This window comes from Caloenas nicobarica, chromosome 20 (assembly GCF_036013445.1).
Source record: "Caloenas nicobarica isolate bCalNic1 chromosome 20, bCalNic1.hap1, whole genome shotgun sequence".
Classification (NCBI taxonomy): Eukaryota; Metazoa; Chordata; class Aves; order Columbiformes; family Columbidae; genus Caloenas; species Caloenas nicobarica.
This window is the reverse complement of record NC_088264.1, coordinates 4,677,646-4,699,826: the sequence shown is the minus strand read 5'-3', so window position 1 is coordinate 4,699,826 and position 22,181 is coordinate 4,677,646. Positions and strand designations below refer to the sequence as shown.

The 22,181-nt window shown below is 43.0% G+C and overlaps 1 protein-coding gene across 5 annotated transcripts in view; it reads right to left on the bottom strand.

The window, feature by feature from the left end:
* RASAL2 (RAS protein activator like 2) overlaps positions 1–22,181 on the bottom strand; it is a 180,731-nt gene that overhangs the window by 31,758 nt on the left and 126,792 nt on the right. For 4 of the 5 annotated variants that reach the window (XM_065648930.1, XM_065648931.1, XM_065648932.1 and 1 more), the window contains 2 exons: positions 21,564–21,670; positions 8,306–8,415 (listed from right to left, as the gene is read on the bottom strand). In XM_065648930.1, coding sequence (XP_065505002.1) covers positions 8,306–8,415; positions 21,564–21,670 — 217 coding nt within the window. Of the gene's footprint in view, positions 1–1,597; positions 1,642–8,305; positions 8,416–21,563; positions 21,671–22,181 lie in introns of those variants that run through there. The other variant, XM_065648934.1, reaches the window with a different exon arrangement.

Sequence of the window (22,181 nt, the reverse complement as noted above, 5' to 3'; positions counted from 1 at the left end):
AAGCAACAAGCAGAGTTCATCTGACTGCTCTTTTGTACCAAATGAAATGCTGAAGGTATTCTAGTAGATTCATGTACGATAAGATTTATTAAACAGTAAGAGAAAACTTTGTTCCCATTTAATATATTGAATGACCTAAGAGCAGGCAGCAAAAACCTTTCATCAGAGGGATATTACAAAGACACTGATTTTAAATGCAAAGCAGCAGCAGGGGTAGAAATGCGTTGGCTGCGCTGTGCGTGCTTTGTTACAACAGGTTCCAGCAGCAGCTGTACCAACGCAAAGCTAAAACCTCAGCCATGTATAATTGAACACTTGCTGCAGTTAAGGTAGGGCAAGTCTAAAATAAACACACCACAATACACCACTTTAATATCATCTCTGCAAAATCCCCTCTAATTTCTCCTCTCAAGAAAGCGCTGCTGAGGTCACTTGGCTTGTGTCCCTATCCCAAACTCTCAGCAGTTCCAGTCCTGACAAAGTACTTTGGTGCATGATGCAGGGGAGCTGGCTGAGCCTGCGGCCAACTCCCGCCTGAGCCCTGTGTCAGGGAAGAAAAGCACAGAGCCGTCACGAAGAGGGGGAAAAGAGAGGAGAGAAAAGTAATTACCAAATGAAGGAGAAAGAAAGAGAGATTTTACAAATCCCAGCTAAGCGGAGGCTGCACTTGGAGTAAGGCAAATCAAACACACCTACATGAAACAATGGTACAGCCACTTAGCAGCGCATCCCCAAACCATAGCGGTGCCACATGTCACAGCCCTTCCTTTCCAACTTTGTTCTCTGGGCTACATCTCAGACAGTAAATCCTGCCGGGAGAGGAAGAAAGGCCCAAAAATCCAGGAGGACTTCTTCCTCATGCCTTAGGTTACAAATTTCAGATGAACACCGTGCCAGGCAGATACGCTGGGGCAAGAAGAAAAGTCACAGCCGCACCGGTAAAGAAATCTCTCTGCTCGTCGGCTCTGCTTCCACCCGGCCCCGCGGGTGACACGAAGATGCTCCCGGGTGCTGTTGCCATGGTGCGGCCATGGTAAGGAGATTAGGGGGGGCCGCGGCGGGCAGCAGGCATGGGGAGGCCGCTCGCAGATGTGGCAAAGGTGACCTTTCCTGAAATAAAGAAGTCCTTCCTCTTCCTTTCCTATGAGTTTAACGAGACCCGGACAGTTAAACACAGCGGGAGAGAGCGAGGCAGCTTCCAAGAATGCCCCTGAACAGCCTCTGGGGACAGGGTGAGGGCAAAGGCAGGGGCGCACAGCAATTGTGCTCCACGCCTCCGCATCCCATCTTGCAAGTTAAATCTTTTAGTACCATCTATTCTGCTTCATTGCTCTTCTAACTAGTTAGCTTTGAGCATTTTGTTTTGCTGCAGATGAGCTGGAGCATGGTTAGTTTTGTTGACTCAGGGTCCTGGGGCAGAGGAGCATCTATCTGAGCAATCCCTTGATGTTACCATATTTAAAACAGCTCAATAAACTGATTAAGTGGCTTAGAATTGGCGCTTTATCTTCCATAAACACCACAGCAATGTCGCAATGCTGTTGGTTAGATGCAACCACATGCATTTACAAACACAAGTACACGCATTTGTACGCACCATGGTACGTATTCCATCTATTGATGGAGCTCCAAAGCAAATCATCGACTTGTGCCTAAATCAGAAGCATCCCAGTCAATACAGGCAATAATTGTACAGAAATAGTAGTTCTCTGCTGCTTAAAGCCTGATCTGATATTCTGAAGCTGTAAGTAACAACGAAAGAAAACTGCTTGCTGCCTTTCCTTCTGCATCGATGCCACTAACTTACTTCCCAATGTCCAGCAAAGGGGCAGGATCAACAGGGTCTTCCTGTATTAGGTAGGAAGCTACCGGTAAAAACAGTTATTGCTGAGAGTCTCGGTTAGGAGAGAGGTAATCCCAGAGAAGCAGATTACTGTAAACAGGAAGATCGGACATGCAAAAGGTGGGGGGGAAGGGTTGTTTGTACAAATCTGTTTCTGTTAAACAGCTCCATTAACAACACAAATCCTGTTTTAAACTACAATTAACTTCAGACGATCGACTTCTTTTTTTTTCCGGCTGCTTTTTCTCTATACTACTGCACACAACAAAAAGATCGCAAAGGAACGAGACAGGAGTTCAGAGCAAATAGTTACTAACAGCAGCAAACAATCCTTACATAGGTATTCTCCATTATTTCCTTCCAATAGGAAAAGCAGGTGGAGTAGGAGCATGTCAGGGAGCATTTGAAACTTCTCACCTCTTTTCACATGCTTTGGAGTACTGGTCTTCAGAGCTGCGTAGTTTCTTTCTAAATCAGAGCGCAGCCAATGCCCCAAACCACTGACCTGGCAGCAGCATGCGGCTGCTACGGAAAAAGATCTCTTCAAAAACACCATCCTCCTGGCCCAGCCCCAAGCTGACACTCTCTCCTTGCACACCATAATTCAGTAATTTTCCACTACAGGAAGATCTCGGTTGTAAGCCGGGAACTAGAAACCTCTGGCTTTCAGTGGCCGTCCATGGCACACAGCAGCCTATTAGTCCCCTTCTGTTATATTCTACTGTCTGTAAGGCACGTAGGATAAAGGGTTAAAATCCTAATTGCTCTGGTTATGAAGCTCTCCTGCTGATTTTGACCTATTTAAAAGCCAACCTACAAAGCACAAAAGACCTTCAATTACTGAGCTTGCCAGGGAGAGCACTATATGGCTTGGAAAACAAGCTCGTGGACATCAATAATCCAAAAGATTAAAAATATATGTATAGAAATGAACTACCAAGGAACAGAATCTCATAATCTGTTCCCTTTACCAAACTGGTGCAAAGGCAAAGAATTCTGAAAAGAGTTTTTTGTTCAGCCCAAGCACCCGGCTAAAGCCACGTCTCCACTGGTCTTACACAAAACTAGATGTCCACATGCTTCAAATAACTCCAGCACAATACCCATGTATTTGGAGACACTCCCCGAGATCGGAAAGTTGAATTCAATACTTAGCCACTTGCAAGATCACAGGAGAGAGCTTGGACTGTAACGCAGTGAACTGTGTGCTCAGCGTTGCCTTGCTGAGCTGGACCCCAACGCCGGCAGCATCATCTGCAGCACGGTGAGAGCTCCACCAGTGCTGCAGCATCGCGTTTCCCCGCGCAAGTGTTCATTTTGTAGACACCACACCCCGCTTCATTTTCCAGCTGCCAATTAACAGAACACCCTATTACTTGGTCAACGATTCTACAAGTCTAACCAGTTTCATTATTGGTTATTTTTTTTTAAATCAGAAACTTGGTGTAACTTATTTAGATGCAAGTTCTACTCAGCTGCAAGTAAACGCGGGCTTTTTCTGAGCGTACTGCTTTAGCCTTTCACTGAGATTCCGGTCTTTTCTTGCAAGGCCCTGCCCAAAGGTTCATTGTTTGAGTCCCGGATTTGCAAAGCCCTTCCCTGCCTGCCTGCTCTGCCTACAGATCCCAGCTTGTCTAACAGACACCTCGTACGGTGCAGCCAAACAGGCTCTCCAATTTTGCAGCAGGCTACTGAATTTCCCGACTCTACTGTAACTGTGTTCTCAGCTATTAACATTTCAGATTATTTTGTTTTGCTGGACCAGGGATGCTTAACGAATTCAATTTCATTTCATTGCTAAGTGATTTATAGGCGAACGTTACGCGGAGGAGCCTGGGGCTTGCAGAAAAGCATCAGCCGTGAAGAAGTTTGTTTTTATAAAGAGGTCAAGCGAGCTTGCAGGTGGGACAGAGCAGCCCAGCACCAAGGTGAGGGTTTGCGACAACAGGCTTAACACTGAGATCTTGCTCAGTTTTCACTGAAAAACAAACAACTGCATGCTGATTGGAAAACCTGGCTGAAAGAAATATGTTCACCAAACCAGGAGTGAGACGTCTCTCTGGAAACAAACCACTCCTCCCCTTTCCCCATGCTCCAGTACGCAGATAGAAACAGATACGCTGAATGAATATGAGCTCTGAGTGAGTCAAGCCTTAATAACGCATTGTGTAACACAGATTTTTATCCTTACATCTAAATCAGGATAAAAATCACCCACCTTTTTTTGAAAACCACCATCAAATTAGAATGAACAAATACGAAAAAACACGGCAAGATTTGCTTCTATTATTTATACGATCTGCGCTATTTTCATGCCTCAAAGAAACCGGGAGGGAGGAGCGAGAACTTACCGAAAGTAGAAAAAGCCGTCGTTTGAGCAGCGATACCGCTTCACCACGAACCCCAGCGCCATGGCTACTCGCTTCCCTGCAACCTGCCGGAGCCCATCCTGAGCAAGCACACAACGGATCCCGCGCTCCGCTATGACTATCTGATAATGCCATAAAATGACTTTTAGTAAAGCAGGAGGATTCCCACGTGGCAGTAAATCCCAACAGGGCAAAACCCTCCCAGCTGTCCGCAGAGCTTTATTGCAGTCGCTGAGACCATATGCAGCCAGTCTCAACCATCTTCGCTCCCTCACCATAAACAAAACTGAGACGAGAACGGTTGGTCCACTTGGAAATACTCTCAAATTCCTGGCCACAAAGTGAAAATATTAATTTGGTCTCTCTTTTCAAATGTAATTTTCCTTAAGTCTTTTCTCATGCTTTTTTGCATGTTTTATGTATTACTGACACTGAGAAAATATTAGAGACAAATGTGTGGGTTGAAGAGCTCAAAGAATGCAGTGGGAAACAGGCTAGGAAAGCTGTGAAAAATGATATGGTGATGTGGTGCCAGAGAGCCTCATGGCAAGAGCTGTTGAAAACCCGGTGAGATGCCGTGCTGGCTGCACATCTGAAGAGCTCCATTCACATCTGGCGTGGGTCACAACAGAGCAGAGTCTAATTCTTCTCACGTTAGTGCCTTGTGAAGACAAAACATGAGCTTTCAAGTACAACGGACCACCCAGCAAACAACCTGAACCTGGATTAATAAAAGCGATGTGAATTACAGACTGAGAGGTTGTGGATTTCCACAGGACACCTGGATGCTGACCCATGGTTGGGCTCGTTTCTGGAGTGGTACAACAACTCTCCCCTCTCCCCATCCACTAACCCAGTCACACTGAAACAAAGTGAAAAGCCACAAAAAGTAGGCTGGCAAATTGTTCTCCGCTGAAACAGAAAATCTGCTTACAAAAAAATCTGCAACTTATCTCCATCACTCCTTCCTACAGCATTCCTGAGTCCATTTTATTTTAAACCAGCCCTCGACAGCCAGCATCCATCCTCTGTCACCATCCAGCACGGCACGCAGTGTTACAGTATCCCAAATCTTGATGTGCACCGGGTTAACTGATCTTCCTTACTCCACAATTTTATAGGCATTTATCTATAAACATCTCCTGTTTTGTAACAGGTCCCCAACACCTCAAAACCAACATGACAGCAGCCTCTATTTCTTTCTAACCCTTGCAGGGTTTTAATTTATAAAGCTATATAATACTTTCTTTGAAGGCAGGGCTCTTGTATTTGTCAGAGCAAGAACCGGTAGATGCTATCGGTCAGCCTGGCCCTGAAAACCTGTATAGCACCATGACATCACCCAGCAGCGCCTGCTTAAAATGGGAAAGGGCTGACTCACCGGGGTAGGACAGCGGCGTTTTAACTGCAACCGATCGAGATTCATACAGAAGGCGGGGAGAGCAGAAGGTGAGAGAACGGCAATTCTCATGAATTCTCACAAATTAAGAGTCAGCTGCTATGTGTTATCTTCTCTCAGACAGAAACAGTTGTTGCTGATTTGTCCCATTGGAAAGAAATTCCAAACAGCATAATTCTAAACACAGATCAATCCTTTTAGCCTCTTCTTTTCTCCAGCCCATCTCCTCCCAGTATACTAATCTGTTCCTCATCTCCAGTGCTTCGTTCCCACATGGTTTCCGAGTTGTTTTTCCTGCTGTTCTAGCCACCATTTGCATTTTTCAGGCACCCTTAGATACAGAGTGGAACATATGGGAGGGAATGGAGAAATTATTGGCAAGTTTCACTTTACAGTGGAACTGAACTTCCTTTATGGTTTTATTTATAAAATACCATTAGGAAAGTAATAGTTCTAACCATAAACTTTCAAAGTTGGTATATTGCTTCAATTGCTGCAGTCTGACCAGACCACAAATGCAACAAAAGGTGACTACAAGGTTGAGTAGCACTGTTACGCTTTCTTTCCAAAAAGAACTTATCAGCAATTTGTGACCCCCACCTGCAGCACGAGGCTTGAAACAGACCCTGAGGTAGGGCTTATGCTTTTGTATGGCAATATTCACTTGTGCAAAGATTTATCTTCAAATAAACTTAGTCTCAGCTTGATTTCCGTGTAGCTGGGCTACTCTCAGATGACCTCCCTTGCCTCCAAACTGTGCCCTCTGTTCACTTCAGCACATGAACCTCCAAAAGGAGGAGGATCACATGGACTGGTATCAAAAATGCTTCGTCCTATTTGTAGCAAATACATCAAGCCACAAAAACCCCAAAACACTGTCCCAACTCCTGCCCTACAGATGCAAGATGAGTCGCTAGAAGGCAGATGTAGATGGCCAAAGGAGGAGGGTGAGTGGCTGGAAAGTAAAGAACAACCACCAGCTCGTCCCTGTCTAACACTCTGCACATCACCGGCTTTCCAGGGCTCTGTCCCCCAAACCTCTGCGTGGACTTCGCCACCAGAACTTCTCAGTTCATTTCCTCCTGGATTCTCCTTTTTAAATCCATGCCAAGGAGACTTAAGAGTCTTGACTGACAAAGCAAACCAACTATGCCTAATGCCACCACCGCATGCAATGGATCCACGTTTCATTCGGGTCTAGTTGACGGTTCATGCCCACCCTGGCAGGGAGTAGATAGGGATCCAGTTTCTAAAGAGAAGACGGCTTTGCTGTGCATAATAACATGTCTTAAACCAAAGTTGTAGGGATTAATTACGGCTAAATTTACTGGCTTTTCCAGAACAAGCATTTCCTTTGCACTGCAAAAGGAAGCATCACCGGTCCGCATCCAGCATGAGTACCAAGTCAGGGAAAGACAAATACACTATTTGCAGCAAAGAGACTTTTGCATGACAGAACCTCAAGCAAAGCTGGTTACAAAGAACAGTAAAAATAACAGGTACCTTATCACATGGTGGCATTATTTAACATGCTTATGCTCAATGAGTTACTTTTTATAGCCACATTGCAACTCCCTGAAAATAGGGATTTATAACAGAACTTGACTCAAAGCAGACTGGGCGAACATTACTGTGACTATAGGAGGAACATCACCCGCATCGTTAGTCACATTTGGGAAGCAGCAGCCTTTTCTGTAACTCGTGAAGTTAACAAAACCTCTAACATGCGAAACCTTGCTATCTCCATGATTTTATGGTGCTGCCTTTCAGATGGAGAAGATAGCGCCATTGATTGAAGCAGCACAGCACGACAGATGCAACTAATGAATTTAACTCAGCTAAAGGAGAAGGGAAAATGCACTGAACAATGTAAAATCACAGAAGCCTGCCGTGGCCTTAAGTACAGGGCAACCTGGTTTTCACTCAATCTAGTTGTCCTGCTGGGCTACTGTGGAAAGTAACGCAGAGTAATGTTTAATAAAAACAATCAAGAGACTTTACGAACGGGAAAAACTGTGTGTGAGAGCTTTTGCTTGCCTCGTATACAATCCATTCCCAGCCTGAATCACCAGCCAAAAATTAAACAAGCAAGAATATACCAAATGGAGCACTGAGATGGCCAGAATTTACTGAGATTTCCAGTTTTCTGAAAAGCAGACAGTCTGTTCGTTGTAGTAACACTACTGTAACAATACAACTGACATTAGTAAGGATTCTCAGTGTACCCAAAGTACAACCGCACATCTCTCTGCTTTGCCAGAGCCAGCCGATCCGCTCGCACCAACGCAATTCCTCATCATTGGCCACTGCACCGATCCGCGGATAAGTATCAAATGCAGCAAGGCAAGTTTCTCTAAAGTTGAACGAACCAATGGTTCTGTGTCATGAAATTTAAAGTCTGCAGCTTATTTAAAGCAGATGCAGAAAAAGGTATTTGAGTCCATATGCTTAACCTGAACTTTTTGTCAGCTGTTAAGAGCAGTAAAAGTTTTCAGTCCTGTGTCAGCAGCAGATTGCATACCAAATAACTTCTAATATACCAGACTCAGCCCAAAAAACCACCCAGTCTGTCAGCTTAACAATAAATCCCCTTCTTTGCTCTCATTCTGTGAGCGCATATGCTGGCTGCATGTAGATTTTGCAAAGTGCCTCTGGATGAGGAGAGATTGTTTAGAGAGATGCGTCAAACCTTACCTGTCATCGGCATTGCGGAGAGACGGGAGACGGAAACTTGTGTTCCTGTCCAGCTTCGACTGACTCTTTGTCCTCTTGATGGACCCTTTCAGACGTTTACTGAAGAAGCCCTGAAATGAGAAGTTGCAGAAGTGAAATAGGGAGACGGATGCCAGTAATAAAATCAATCAATGCAGTGTCACCGAGTCCAAACTCAGCAGTGCTTCCTGCTGACGACGGTTACAGACCGTGCTGTTATTGGGGCTCCTCTGAGCAGGAAGAAAGGCAGGGCTACATTGTCAGTGTCAGTTCCAGTATGTGATAGCTGCAAATTGCAATAATTAGCACAACTCACATTAGAGGTGCACTTCAATGAATTCCAGCTATTATACAAGAGTTCCCAAACCCCACAATTTTCATTTAATAAGGAGTAGTCTTAGATATCAGTATTTGTTCCTACCTCTCCTTTACACATCATGTTTTTAATTCCTGGTCAGATTAAGAGTACAAGATGTCTTTTATTATGAGTTTCTATTGCACTCACAATTTCGCTCAAGTTTTCCTTTTTAAATTGAGATAGAGCAGGTAAGTCTTAGGATAATTTGTAATTTCAATAGTCTCGCTAGCCAGAATTGAAAATTTCAAAAGATTTCACATACTGGTGACTTCAGGTACCAGTTCTGGCATTGCTTTGAAGCAAAGCCCAACTCGAAAGTCTACTTATGATCTAGAAATACTAAATCTTCAAGTAATCTGTTTTCCAAACTACAATTGTTCACGAAACAATCGCAGCCCAAAGACACGTTAGTTGGAGGAGCCTCTGGGGATCATCTCGCCTGCCTCCTGCTCGGTGTGGGTTTACTGCCAGTACTAGCTCAGCCTAACTCTGACTTTGTCCAGCTAAGTCTTGAAAACCTCTGGTGATGGAGATTTTACCACCTCTCTGGGAAACTGAGTCCAGTGCCGCATCACCTTTCCAGGGAGAGAAATTTTCCTTGTGTTCAACAAAAACCTCGTGAGCAGCAATCTGCAGCTGCTGCCTCGTTACGGCATCTGCCCCCACGGGGACAAGTTTGGCTCCGTTACCTTTGCAATTCTCCTCTCCATTGCAGTAGGCTGCCTTATATCACCCCTTCACCTTTTCTTTCCCAGATAAACAAGTCCTCAACCTCTCCTCGTAGTTCTCTCCTTGTTGGTATCCTCAAGAGCTACTGCTGTGTTACCAGTAGTGAAATACAAGTACATCCGACCACTGATATACAAAGGGGTGTGTGCATCTATATGTGTGGGGAAACCACATAAATATTTCAACACCTGCATGTTTGATTTTCTCCTATAGATCTTTAAATTACTTTGAACATAATATGCATTTTAAATAAATCACATTGTGTCATTTCCAGGGCTTACAGACATACAAGCATGTGCATTCTTTGGTACGATCAAAGCAAATATAGAGGTTCTTACTCCAACAGGATTAAGCAGCATTTTACTGGCTGAATCTGTTCTGCTCCTGCACAGAGCTACTGTACCCTGTGCACTGCTGGCGGGAGATTTACCCAACGCACGCAAATGAAAGCACGTTTATTAAGAATATTACAGACTGGTTATAGGTTGGCAAAATTTGCTCAATGTGAATGTTCTTTTGGTGTGGATTGAACCAGCAGATTCACAGCCTCACTTTAGAAAAGGTCTAGTGACAGCGACAGCCAGCCCTCTCTCCCATCATCCGTGCTTTGCTAGGATAGAAGTCGAGTACAGCTGATTTTGAACACATTCTCCAGGCAAGATTCCACAAGCTGCGTTTGGGACAGGTGACAGATGTTGCCCACAGCTGCCTCCTGTAAGACAGGAATCAGCAAATTGGAGACAAACAAGGTCTCCTGTTCTCTCCTACGAAGAATACCGACAAAGCAAGAATGTTTTATTGGCTCCAGGTGACTCAGCCAAGCTGAAGTATGTGACTTGCTCATCTCTCAGACTCAGAAGAACCAGGCTATCACAACAAAAAAATTACTTTATCTGTAACCTCTTAGTCTGAAAAATCTCACATCTTAGTCACTTCTTCAGGAACAAAACGAGGTTTAGCTATGACGAGACAGGGTGCGACATAATTTCGTGTAGGCTCCCTTTCCCACAAAAGGTTGGACCAGGTGATCTTTCGAGGTCTCTTCCAACCTGGGCTGCACTATAGTTCTACAGTTTTCAAGGGAAGAGGCTATCACGTCTTCTGATCAGTGAATGCCAGGTTAATTGTGGGAAAAGTAGTTGCTTCCAAACAGCAAAGCCCGCATTTGGTCAGGTCCAGGTTCAAGACAAACACTGCAAGCATCTCTAAAACCAATTTTCCAGTTTTGTATTTGCCCCTGATCTTCCCACACTTTCAGTGCTCGTTTCGAAACAAAACGTATCCTCTTCCCTTTAAACAAGCGCACCCTTCAATTCTCCCTCTACCTTTCCTCATTCTGTTATTCTCTGTCCCTTTACATTGTTTGTCCGTCTTCTTCCACACAATTCACTCCTTGAAAATGCACAATTCCCCTCCGTACACACTGGCAGGTGGGCTCTGTCTCCTCGCACTTGTTCTCACTCTGCTGCTTTCAATGAATGAACCGGTGAGTCCTGCTCAGCTGTCAAGCGTAAAAAAAACCAAAAAACACAAAAACCCCACAAACGAACAAACAAAACCCACTAAATGCACCGTTCTTCAGGCCCACACCCATGACACCTCCAGCAAAGCCAGCGGGATGACGGCCTGTCTCCTCTCTTCCACCGAGATGCGGATGGCGATATGTCACTGCAAGCCTATCCGCACCTGCTGCTGGCTGCAGGATCTTCCCAGCACAAGCAGATCGTCTTCCCCCAAACACTTGTGCAGGAAACAATCTGCTCGCACACACCAGAGCTGGCACGTGCCCGTCCACAGGCAGCACCGAGAAACTGGGATGCCCTGTGGGATGGTGCTGCAGGGGACAAAGACACGGGGAATGTGTTTTCTGCATTTAAGGCTGCCCTTCAGTTCCTGAGGCTTGCCAGCCAGCAGGCTCCGCAGGGGTAAAAGCTGCTATATTCTCCTGAAATAGAAAATCAAGCGGAAAATAAAAGGCCCGATATCTAGATACTGGGGAAAAAAAAAAAAACAAACCAACCACCAACCCCAAAACTCTCCCACAAATCTACACGGCATGCTGAGGGAAAAGGTACTGTCGAAAGGAAGAAGCGTTTTTAGCCGTGTGTGACACTCCAACTCTACCCGTGTTCCTGCAATTATCTTAGTCCTGGTATTGAAAAAGTGCCTTTGAAAAACCCCTGTAATCAATAGATACTCTTGGGCTTCTCTTGGGGCCATTGCTGGAATTCAAGGAGAGGATGTATAGCACGTTCAAAGGCACTTTCATTTATTCTGACCTCTCAGCATAAAAGGTAACAAACCCAGCTACAGGGATTCAGAGCTGGTGGACTCTGGCCTCCTTCCAGTCCCTCTCCGGCTACTCAAATTGCAAACACGAAGTAACATGTTTTTCTCCGCTTAAGGGCAAATAAGACAAAGCTGACCCAATTCAGCAGAGGTCCAGAAGTATTTATATTGAATCATTCCAAATCCCACTCAGACAGGGAACTGTGTATATTCATTTTTGTGTGCATGCATAATTTTAAATTGGCTTTGCTTCAGCAGTAGTGAAACATGCTCATGGTTTAATTGAAGATAATCTATTCCCTAATGAAATAAATATGCTGAGGTTGAACAAGGCTATACGGAGCTGACTATATAAAAAAAAAAAAAGGTAAGAACATACTTAAGGATAAAAATTATTTGTTGGTCATCTTCAAAAGATGTGAAAACATTTGCAATATTCGCTCTCTGTACCTTGCTGGCAAGTTCACGCAGGGTCAGTGCTTACAGATGGACAACCCGGGAGCAGCATGAAAAATTCACACGTGCCAGAACTGAGCGGAGCTTTTCAACGTCCATTTGCCAAATGAAATGCTTTTAAATACTGAATGCAGATATAAAAAAGATGCAGTGATGAAAAATAAACTTTGATCTGCAACAATACCACCTTAACTGAAAGGTTTTTTTTTTTTGCTTTTCCATCTACAGAGAAAACCCTGCCAATGCTAATAACTGTAGCTTGTACCATTAAAAAGACAAAAAATCCCTTACTTTTCTTACTGTCTAGGCATTTCTCTTAAATACTTCTTTCAACACAAAATACACTGCTGTTTCATTGTCATACCCAAATGTAATGAAGTGTTCGAACTTTAAGAATCACCATGGAATTTTTTTTAAACAGTGTGAATTTTACACAGATCCTAAAACAAAAAGATCTAAATTTATTACCCAAACTACCAGAAATTATGAGACTATGTTCTTAATAAAAATAGTACAAAATATTTTGTAGGATAAATTAGCTAGGATGCAAGTTTAAAAGATGTAAACAGAGTATTTTAAGAGGAGCCCAGTGAGTGCATAAGTATAGAAGAATTGTGCCTTACTCTCTTAAAAGACAGATTTGATGGGTCACACCTAATGAGATAAAGCTCAGTGCAAATCCCCCTCAGAACCACAGGTTTAGGGGAACAGGAATGGAACAGAGAGATGGGGGGAGACGAGTAGAAGTACGCACTCAGGCATGTGAAATAGGTTCAGAGCAGGTTCATCATCTCAGCCAAAAGCATCAAGCACTGGGATAAGAAATCCCAGTGATACAACATCTAAAAATAATTCAAACCCACTGAGAATTCTATTCATCCCATTGGGAAGTTAAGCAACTCATCTCTCTCACTCTGCCAAGAAGAAATTGCCACCGGAGAAGCAATAAATTCAGCAGGCTTGTGTGTTGTAACATCCCTCCATAGCTGCACAGGGAAGGTATAGAAACTCCGACCCCCAAGTACTTTAAACTCTGGGATGGTGGTTGTTCAGGGCAGCTTTGGCTTTAGGAGATGCTCACTCTGTGCCAAAGATGCCAACTGTCCGTCTGTCCCTCCTCTCAGCAGAACAGCACATGAACTGCCCACCAAATTCAACGACTGCCCAAGTATGAACTACTCAGCTCTTTGACTATTGCTCCCTAGAGACACATGGATTCTTCACTTTGGAGAGAACAGCCCATGCATAATAAATAACGATTGTCTTTGTTGTTTTGAAAGTGAAAGGTTAATTCACCCATGAACTAACAAAACTACATATAAACTATAACACAAATTATATATAAAATGCAACTGTAGCAGCGGAAGTTTCAAAGCACAAAAACCAGGGTAAAATGGGTGATGATAAAGGTTCATCTTTACACAACACTGTGGTTTGCAGCACTATTACCCACATCAGGTATTTCTGGAGACAAACACATTGCCTTTTGGAGGCTTGCAACGCGTCTTGAACATTTATAATTCTCAATGAGGAGCACTAATGCATTATTAATAACAGCAGGTGGGTAGCTTCATTTACAGAGCGATGAGACTCGTTCGCTTTGAGGGGAAGGACTGGATGGGTACAAAGACAACACTCAAGTGACTAGGGTCGACAGCAGAGCTGCCTCCCAGCTATTGCGCGTTGTTTAGTACACGAAGCATTTTATTTCTTAAAAAGATGTTCTCCTGTGCCGATAACATTGTAAAGCTATGGGAAGCAAAGAAGCAGGAGAAGATAGCCTGGTCGAGAAACGGAACGATACAACTGCCAGGATATTCCAGCGATCGGGAGCAAACATGGGGAGGTTTACTGTCCATTCCCTGTAGAACAACAAAATGCCAATATAACTAGCGAGGGGGTGGAGAAGTTTGCTTGTGAGCACAGCACCACTCATTATTAAAATATTAGCAATGACTACCTTTGAAAAGGCGCTCAGCCGCTCACACAGCGGAAAAGCAGATGAAAACAACTATACATACACCTCGGTGGTAATATAAAGAACAAAGACAGTGACTTACAACAGTCAAATTCCACCATCAACTCATTCAAAAAGCCTGGAACTATGTCACTGAAGAGGTGGTTTGTGCATAGGCAGAGAACAATAAAAACCACGCTTGAATGTATCAACAAAGGACAAAGCACAATAAAAGTAAAGTGGTATTATGTAAATCTGCCTTAGCTTTCACACTAATGCACCGCTCTCTTCTGATCTTCCCATCTCAGCAAGAAAACTGGAACAAAACTAAACTCCAGAAGTATAAACTGATTAAAGGCAGACAAGAGGGGGATTTACAAATGATATGTTTTAAAGACCGACTATTTATTTTAGAAACAAAGGCAAAAAGGGATTATAGATGTACAAAACAAATAGAATGGAAATTAACTAAGCTCCTCATGCGCCCTGTTACGTAAGAAAACCAGGGGGCAATTTAACATGAGAGGCAGAACATTTAACTGATTGTCAGGAGACCTTTTCTAATGCTATCTATAAATCAGCCCGTAGAATTCTCTACCACAAGATATTATACAGAGAATTTTTTTCAGGAAGATTAAAAAAGGATTATGTGTTTATATAAGGAAGAATAACATATGTAGCTGCATTAGTCAGATTTAAAAATAACAAGAGTGAGCAATTATCGTGCTTCAGGACACACGCTGATCAACAGCAAGGATCAGGAAGATATTTTTCCCCTGATGGGACAGGACTGCAGATTTGGCCAGATAACAATTTCAACTTTCCAATGAAAAATTGTCTACTGCCACAGGAGGGATGCAGAACAGGATGAACAAGTTTAAGAAGAGTAACAAGAAAACCAAGGAAATGGAGAGGATACCCCAACAGGAGTACACTGATAATACATCTATTAATAAAACGGATCATAGGATTGCATGTGCTCCATGCGATATACAGTCAAAAGTACTAAAGGAATGAGATTTCCAAGCCACTGGGAATTATACTTAAAAATTCATGAAGACAAGAGGTACCAGATAACTGGGGAGAGCTACATCAGCTCTTCAGATCCCAGTTCCGCGAGGTGTTTAGCACGGACGTGACTGGGAGCAGAGCCCGGCCGCCTCCACGGGAGCTGTCGGCATCGGGCACCGGCGGGAGCCAAGAGCATCCTTAAAAGCCCGTCTCCAGGAATTAAGGACTAAAGGTCAGAAGCCTGTCTAGAGAATAACAGAACAAGGGTGATAAACAATAAATATTATAGCAAAAAGGTCACTTGAGTCTATCAGAGTGTTTAATCAAGCAGGAGTTTGTCAGCAAATCGGCCGCAGCTGAAGCACATGGCCAAGCGATGGCTCCGAGCTCCCTCACCACAATTCAGGTGGCTGCGTTTGTGTCTTTCCCTCAGGTCGGGAAATAACTTTCCTGACCCCGGCTCTGCAGTCGCCTGGCACACAGCCAGTAAGCAGCCCGACACTTCAGAACACCTTTTGATAACATAATATACATACTAATTAGAAAAATTAATGGAAATGAACTTTGTCAAAGCTAGCAACACAAACCTGAGAACTGGCTGCAGGAATATCTAAAAAGAGTTAATTACGACAAGTGATAAGGTATCAAGGTAGAAGAACGGGTCCAATGGGGTGTTGTGGGGATAGTGGCCTGACTGCTTCTGTTTAACATCTTTGTTAATGATCTGGAAGAAAAGTTAAACAGCACATTAATTACACTGAGCTATATTAAATTAGGAGGTTAAAGCCAGGGCCAGGGAGGACAGAGAAATAACACAAAGGGTTGTGAGCAATTAGAAACTGATAACACACACTCCTGTGAACTTTAGTACCAGAACTTGGAGAATCAATTGAAGGGAATTAAAAACATAAGAGCAAGAAAAGTGATAAAAGGGCCAGAAAGAAAGGGCCAGAAGGACTGATTTGCAGAGGATGCATTAATTAAACTCTGCATAACTTGAGTGAGCTGTGATTTGGAGGTGAAGAATAGAATGAGTTGGTACATATTTAAACGCTATTAAACCAAGGACAGCTGGAATGTGACCAGTGTTTAAAGCTATATACATTCATAGTTACCCTATATTAATTACAGGGGAATTAGATAAAGTCAAGTTTAAACCAAACATGAGAAAAATGTTCCTGCTGTTGAGGTTCACCAGAAGGTGTCACAGACAGGTTATACCCATCATGTGACTCGACTCTTAAGTTAGATTTAATGAACAAATCTGCTTGGCAGAAAAATCTTGTGAGGCTTATAAAGCCTATGGGCAGTATTATCCCAGAATAAAGATACGGATGAGAATTTGGTGAGCATGCTGGACGTGACCAATCACTCATTTATGCCTTCCAACATAAAATCTGCAGAATAATCGCCAGCGTACCTGAGCCATCACATCACGTACAAATGAGATTCAAACAAATGTGTTACAGTAAGAAAAGAATGGAAAGTGGAAGGAAAAATGTTAATCTTACAATATGGAGGACAGATTTGAGCACAGCCAGTTTTTCATGAAGGATGCCATGATGCCTCACGCCAACGTAAATCAACAATTCCATCTCTGCATTAGCGCTGACGCGGAATTAAAAATATGTACTTGTATTCCATCGGGTCACGTGGCCAGAAATGATCAGGCTTGTCCTAACCCGGCAGCATGACGGGAGCGGAGCAGCGCTCTGGACAAGCCACAATCTTGCTGACGGCATAAAAGATGAGGCTGCGCAGCCGCGCGATCTCATCAAGCTTTGACCTTCACTTAGGCTGGCTGCATTGTCTTCTGTTCCATTTAGCAGTACTCTTGAAGAGCAAAGAGGCAGACAGTATTTCTATAGATCCACTATACTCTCAACTAGAAACAAACTGAGGCAGGCAATATATTCACACAGGGTTCCTATAAAAATAATTTTATTTACTTCAAAGATTGTGTTCTGGCTTTCCTATCTCATTTGCACTAGTTTCTTTGCCTCTTCTTTGTCTTTTTTTTTTTTTCTAATAGCCAGCAGACACGGATGAATAATATATTATTTGTAATAACAACTCGCTAACAACCCTACCCCAAAGAAGCAAAAACTGGAGAGCGCAACGCGAGTCTGAGGAGCGGCTTAGCAATTCCCCTCTACCCTGCCGCTGCACGTTTGAAGATTTTTATAATCTTGTATTTGCCGTGGTCCCTCAATTCCAAAGAGAGAGCAATGGGGGAACACGGCACGTTGCCGCAGTGCTGCCGGGGCTCAACGGTGGAACAGGAGGGAACGGGATGCGCTGAGACTGGGACACTCTGCCAGGACATAGTGTGTGTGGGAAGGGAAAAGCTGGTTTCTCGCCCACCTCTGCGTCACCATGCCTACTTCTAGCCAGTTCCGTCTGCCTTCCTATTTGCTCAGTCAAATAATATTCATTATTAAAAATATGACTTCTCCTATACATGCGTATCTATAAACAGCACACATCTGTCTATATGTGAGAAGGCACACACACTTCCTCAGCTCAATTTTCCTGCCTTTCGTGCCCTTCTGCTCCCTCTCAATATTTGTCCCAGATAGGCTTGGAAATCATCAAACGGCAATTAACACAACTGAACCTGGATGGAGACTAATGTTTTAACTGCAGACAACAATATTTGGGGAAATAGGGAGGAAAGGACAAGCAGCAAGAGCTCTTATCTCTGTGTGTATGCCTTGTGCTGGGCAATGTCAGCATGAGCAGAATCCACTTTATTCCCCTCGGTGGGTGAGAACGAGAACAAACACGATGCACACGCTGGACCACGTCGTGCTTAGTCCTGAGTATCTTTGTAACTACTGAAATTGTACTTTTCACACAACAGTAAATTTAAACATATGTCTTTTCCTCCCGTGCGCATGCGGGAGGTAAGGCGGCAAATTTCCTCAACTTTACACATCAGCCCCTTAAAATGAATCCTTCACTGACCACTGCCACTGAAGAGACTACTTGAAAAATGTCTCGTCAAGGAAATGTTCGCTTAAAGGCCATTATGCTGCTATGAATCAAAATTCCAGATGCTAAACAAATGCCAATTAGCGGTATTAAAAAAAAACAGATGCCTTGTTCTGAGTGAGTATCACTGCCTGGTGTTTCAAAGCAAAAAAAACCCCACAACGCACAGAACATGCTGGAAGCCACTGTCCTATTGAGAAGACAGCTTTTAAATAGCTTTTCTGAGAGGCAAACTTAAAAAGCTGTAAAAGCAACTTATTATGAAAGTCTCAGCATAATTTTCCATCAGCATGGAAGAAGGTGAAGCTGTCCCCTGCCTTAAGCTGCTTTCTGTTAGAAATCTAAGCAGCCAGTAGAAGAGGGATGGCACGGAGTCAGGTTCACGCAAAGAACAACTGAGACAGCACTACCGTGCAGCTGCCCATAGCGCTCCGACCTGCACTGTGGGTGTCAATGTTTGGAAAAATAATAAATGCAAGTTCTGTTATCATTCATTTCCTTTAGACGTACAATAGACCCCTGTCAAATAAAGATGACCTCTCACACACACAAATTTAAAGCCCCCCTTACATCCTTCACTTGAAGCTCTTCTCGGACCGCTGATCTGAGACTTTCACAAGGCGCCCAAGTCATCTCACCTGAGAAATTCTTAATATAAATCAAAGGAAGAAACACGATTCCTCCCCTTCTTATCATCCACCTATTAGATGTGTGCCAATCCACAAAGTTAACGGGGTATTTTATTTCAATAGTTTTGGCTGAGTGCATCTGTATTCTTCAGCAATCTGAATTCTGACTGCAGTTTGATCTTTTAAACAGATCAGAAGCTGGCATGTTTTAAACCAGGGTGATCTCAGCCCCCACCTGCACCACAACCTGCTAAGGAATAACAGCATCTAAATGGGCTATTCAGAGCCAAACCTGCCAAGCCAGAAGCCTTGTCGCTATGAGAAAGACAGGAGGGTGCATTATGCTCCTGGGTATACAGGTGGCCAGGCAGAAAAAGCAGCATAATACCAGCTACACACCGCACAAATAGGTTCTCGTTTTGTTTTTGGTTTTTTTTTCCTGGTTTATGCCCAAGAAATGCAGCCACGTACTGTTTTCCTGAGCCTGTTTGCCAGAGTCCTGAAAGCCCAATACGCTGCTGGGGAAACAAGAAACATTCAGCGAGGTTCTTGTTTTGAAAGGCCGCAGGAGCTAGGAGGTATTAGAGAACTATTAGAGAAGAATTAGAGAAACATTAAACCATTACTTAAAAGATAGGATCGATATTAAAAAAAAAATGTACAAAAACTAGGAACAAAGGAAAAAGGAGACACATAAAAAAATACAGACAGTAATCAAACACTTCTGATACATAGCTTGCAGTTGTTAGACAAAGACTATGGCAACTCAAGTATACATCTAAAAGCTAGAGCCATTACTTATAGATGAAGACAAAGAATACAGAGAATTTCTTATAAATGAAGACGAGAATAGCTAGGACTTTTGAAGGCTCTCAGAGGTCAGAAGTCCTCCTGGAACTGTGCGGACCATGTGCTCAGCATAAAAATCTCAGAACTTGACATAACAGAATATTCTTGTGAAAACTTTACATGCAACTAAAGCAAGACCCCTTTTTTCACCCCAAATACCCGCCACAAAACAGATCATTGAAGTGATTTAGTTAATAGAATCAGCGAATAGCTGAGGTGGGAAGGCACCTCTGGAGAGGGTCTAGTCCACTCCCTGCCTCAAAACAGGGTAGACTAGAGCAAGACCGTGTGTCCAGGCTGGTTTTGAATATATCTCCAAGGATGGAGACTCCGCAACCTCTCCAGGCAACCTGTTCCAGTGCGTGATCACCCTCACAGTGGAAAAAAAGGGTTTTCTTATGTTCAAATGGAATTTCTTCTGTTTCAGTTTGTGCTCACTGCCTCTTGTCCAAAGAGCCTGGCTCTGTTGCCTTTATTCCCTTCCATCAGGTATTTACACACATTGCTAAGATTTTCCTCTGAGCTTTTGCTTCTCAAGACTAAGCAATATATTCTGCTTTAACTGCTACTTCTGATGTATTTTGAACTAGATGAAAATGTGATTCACGGTCTTTCAATTGATATTAGAAGTTCAAATTTTGTTCTGACAAGAAAGCCTCTAAAAAAGAAATTTTCTTCACAATGAGGATAGTCGAACATCAGAACAGGTTGCCCAGCAAAGCTGTGCAATCTGCATCCCTGGAGGTTTTCATCACCTGTCTGGAGAACGCCCTGAGCAACCTGGCACAAATTGGTCCAGATTTGATGAGAGGGACAGATCAGAGACTTCTGGAGGTCCCTTCCAATCCATATTATTCTATGACTCTGAAAAGGGACCAAGTATGGATACCCAAAATATTCCCTGCGTCCTTCATCTGTTTCTCAATTGCAATAAATCATGAGTTTACAGGTTGCTTTAAATACCGTATATTCTATACACTCTGACCAACATAAATCCTTTTATAATTTAAATAGCTCTCATTATATCCTTGACTGTTTTTTCACTTTTAAAATGACACAATGTAGGCTTTAATGAAAACCCAAGTTCACACACATAGGGATCTGAAGTGAGCTAGGAAGCATGCTTAATAGGGATGAGTGCTATCTAAAGCAAAGCAAGAACATAGACCCTTAGGTATAGAAACGGTACTTGAGTCCAGAGATAATATACAAAACCCCAGTGTCCACTAGATAATTCTCCTGTTTTCCCTCAGGTTTTAAAGTATGCAGATTACTTGCCAAACATAAAGAGGCGTATAAAAATATTTGCGCTATTCAAGTTAGATATTTAAACCATGAACAAATATTGTCCAGAAATTAGCAAGCACCTCATTTTAACTTGAAGCACTTGCCCTCCGTCCAATAACAGAAAGGCCTTTGTGCCCTTGAATACACTGACCAAAGACTGACACAGGCAAGAAAATCCAGACTCTAGCTGAAAAAGTCTCATGCAGACTCACAGCAAAGCGAACTAATGACAAAAACTGAAGAGCTAAAGAGCAATTAACACACCTGCAGAAATTTCATCAGCTTCCAAGTAAACTGTAAAGCCATCTCAATTTTTCATGCACTTCATGGGTATGATGGGAAAATAACATGCTATCACCAACCTAAAATAACTTTTTTTCCTAGTAAAAATTGAATATGCAATGCAATCCCTGGCGGCGACTTCATAAGTATTTATTTAGGCTGCTGCCCACATTAACACTGATGTTTCACTATTTGCAACTTTAGATTACAGATCTACCAGAAATCTCATCGATCATACACGGCAGTTGATAGCAATACCTCTTGGTCAACTGGAAATATTAACTAAATAGCAGTTTGGTATTTTTGTTTCCCCAGAGCTTAGTTCTACGCTGTGATATTTTAATCTCCTCCTCCTATTCAATGAGAAGCATTCCTCCTTTGCAGGAAAAGCACACTTACTGGCACTTTGAAAGGAGAAGTATTCGAAGCATCCATGGAGTTGGTTTTCTCAGAGGTGCTGGTCCCGGAGATGCTCCGTCTGCGAGGAGATCTCTCTGCTGGGACCTCTAAGGAAGAGAAGAAAAAGAAGGTGAATGGGTGCCGGGGGGTGGAGAATAGTCAGGTTTTATGCTCTATAGGACAGACGCCTCAGCGAAGTTTCAAGTGCATTACTAAACTGCTGAATTACACTCACCTTTTTTTCTATATCTTATTTAATTACTAAATTACAACAGCATTTCCACTGACATAGATTCAAGGTTGTGAATCTGACTCGATTGTAGGAAACAGGCGATTAAAAAACACCGGTAAAGATCAAAACCCAAACACATTTAGTATTCTATTTCTGTTTGTGAAATAGCATTCAGACTATTTTTTTTCCCATAAGCAATGCAGTAACTAACTGATAACTAAAATGAAGACACAGGGAAGCTCAATTTTAGTCACAGCTGAACACAATTTGACAAAGGTCAAAGTTTGGTCATATACGATCACATTACTTGCTCAAACCATGCAAGCAGCAGAAAACTCGTAATAGCCCGGGTAATACGACATATATATCTCTGCAGATAAAAAAAT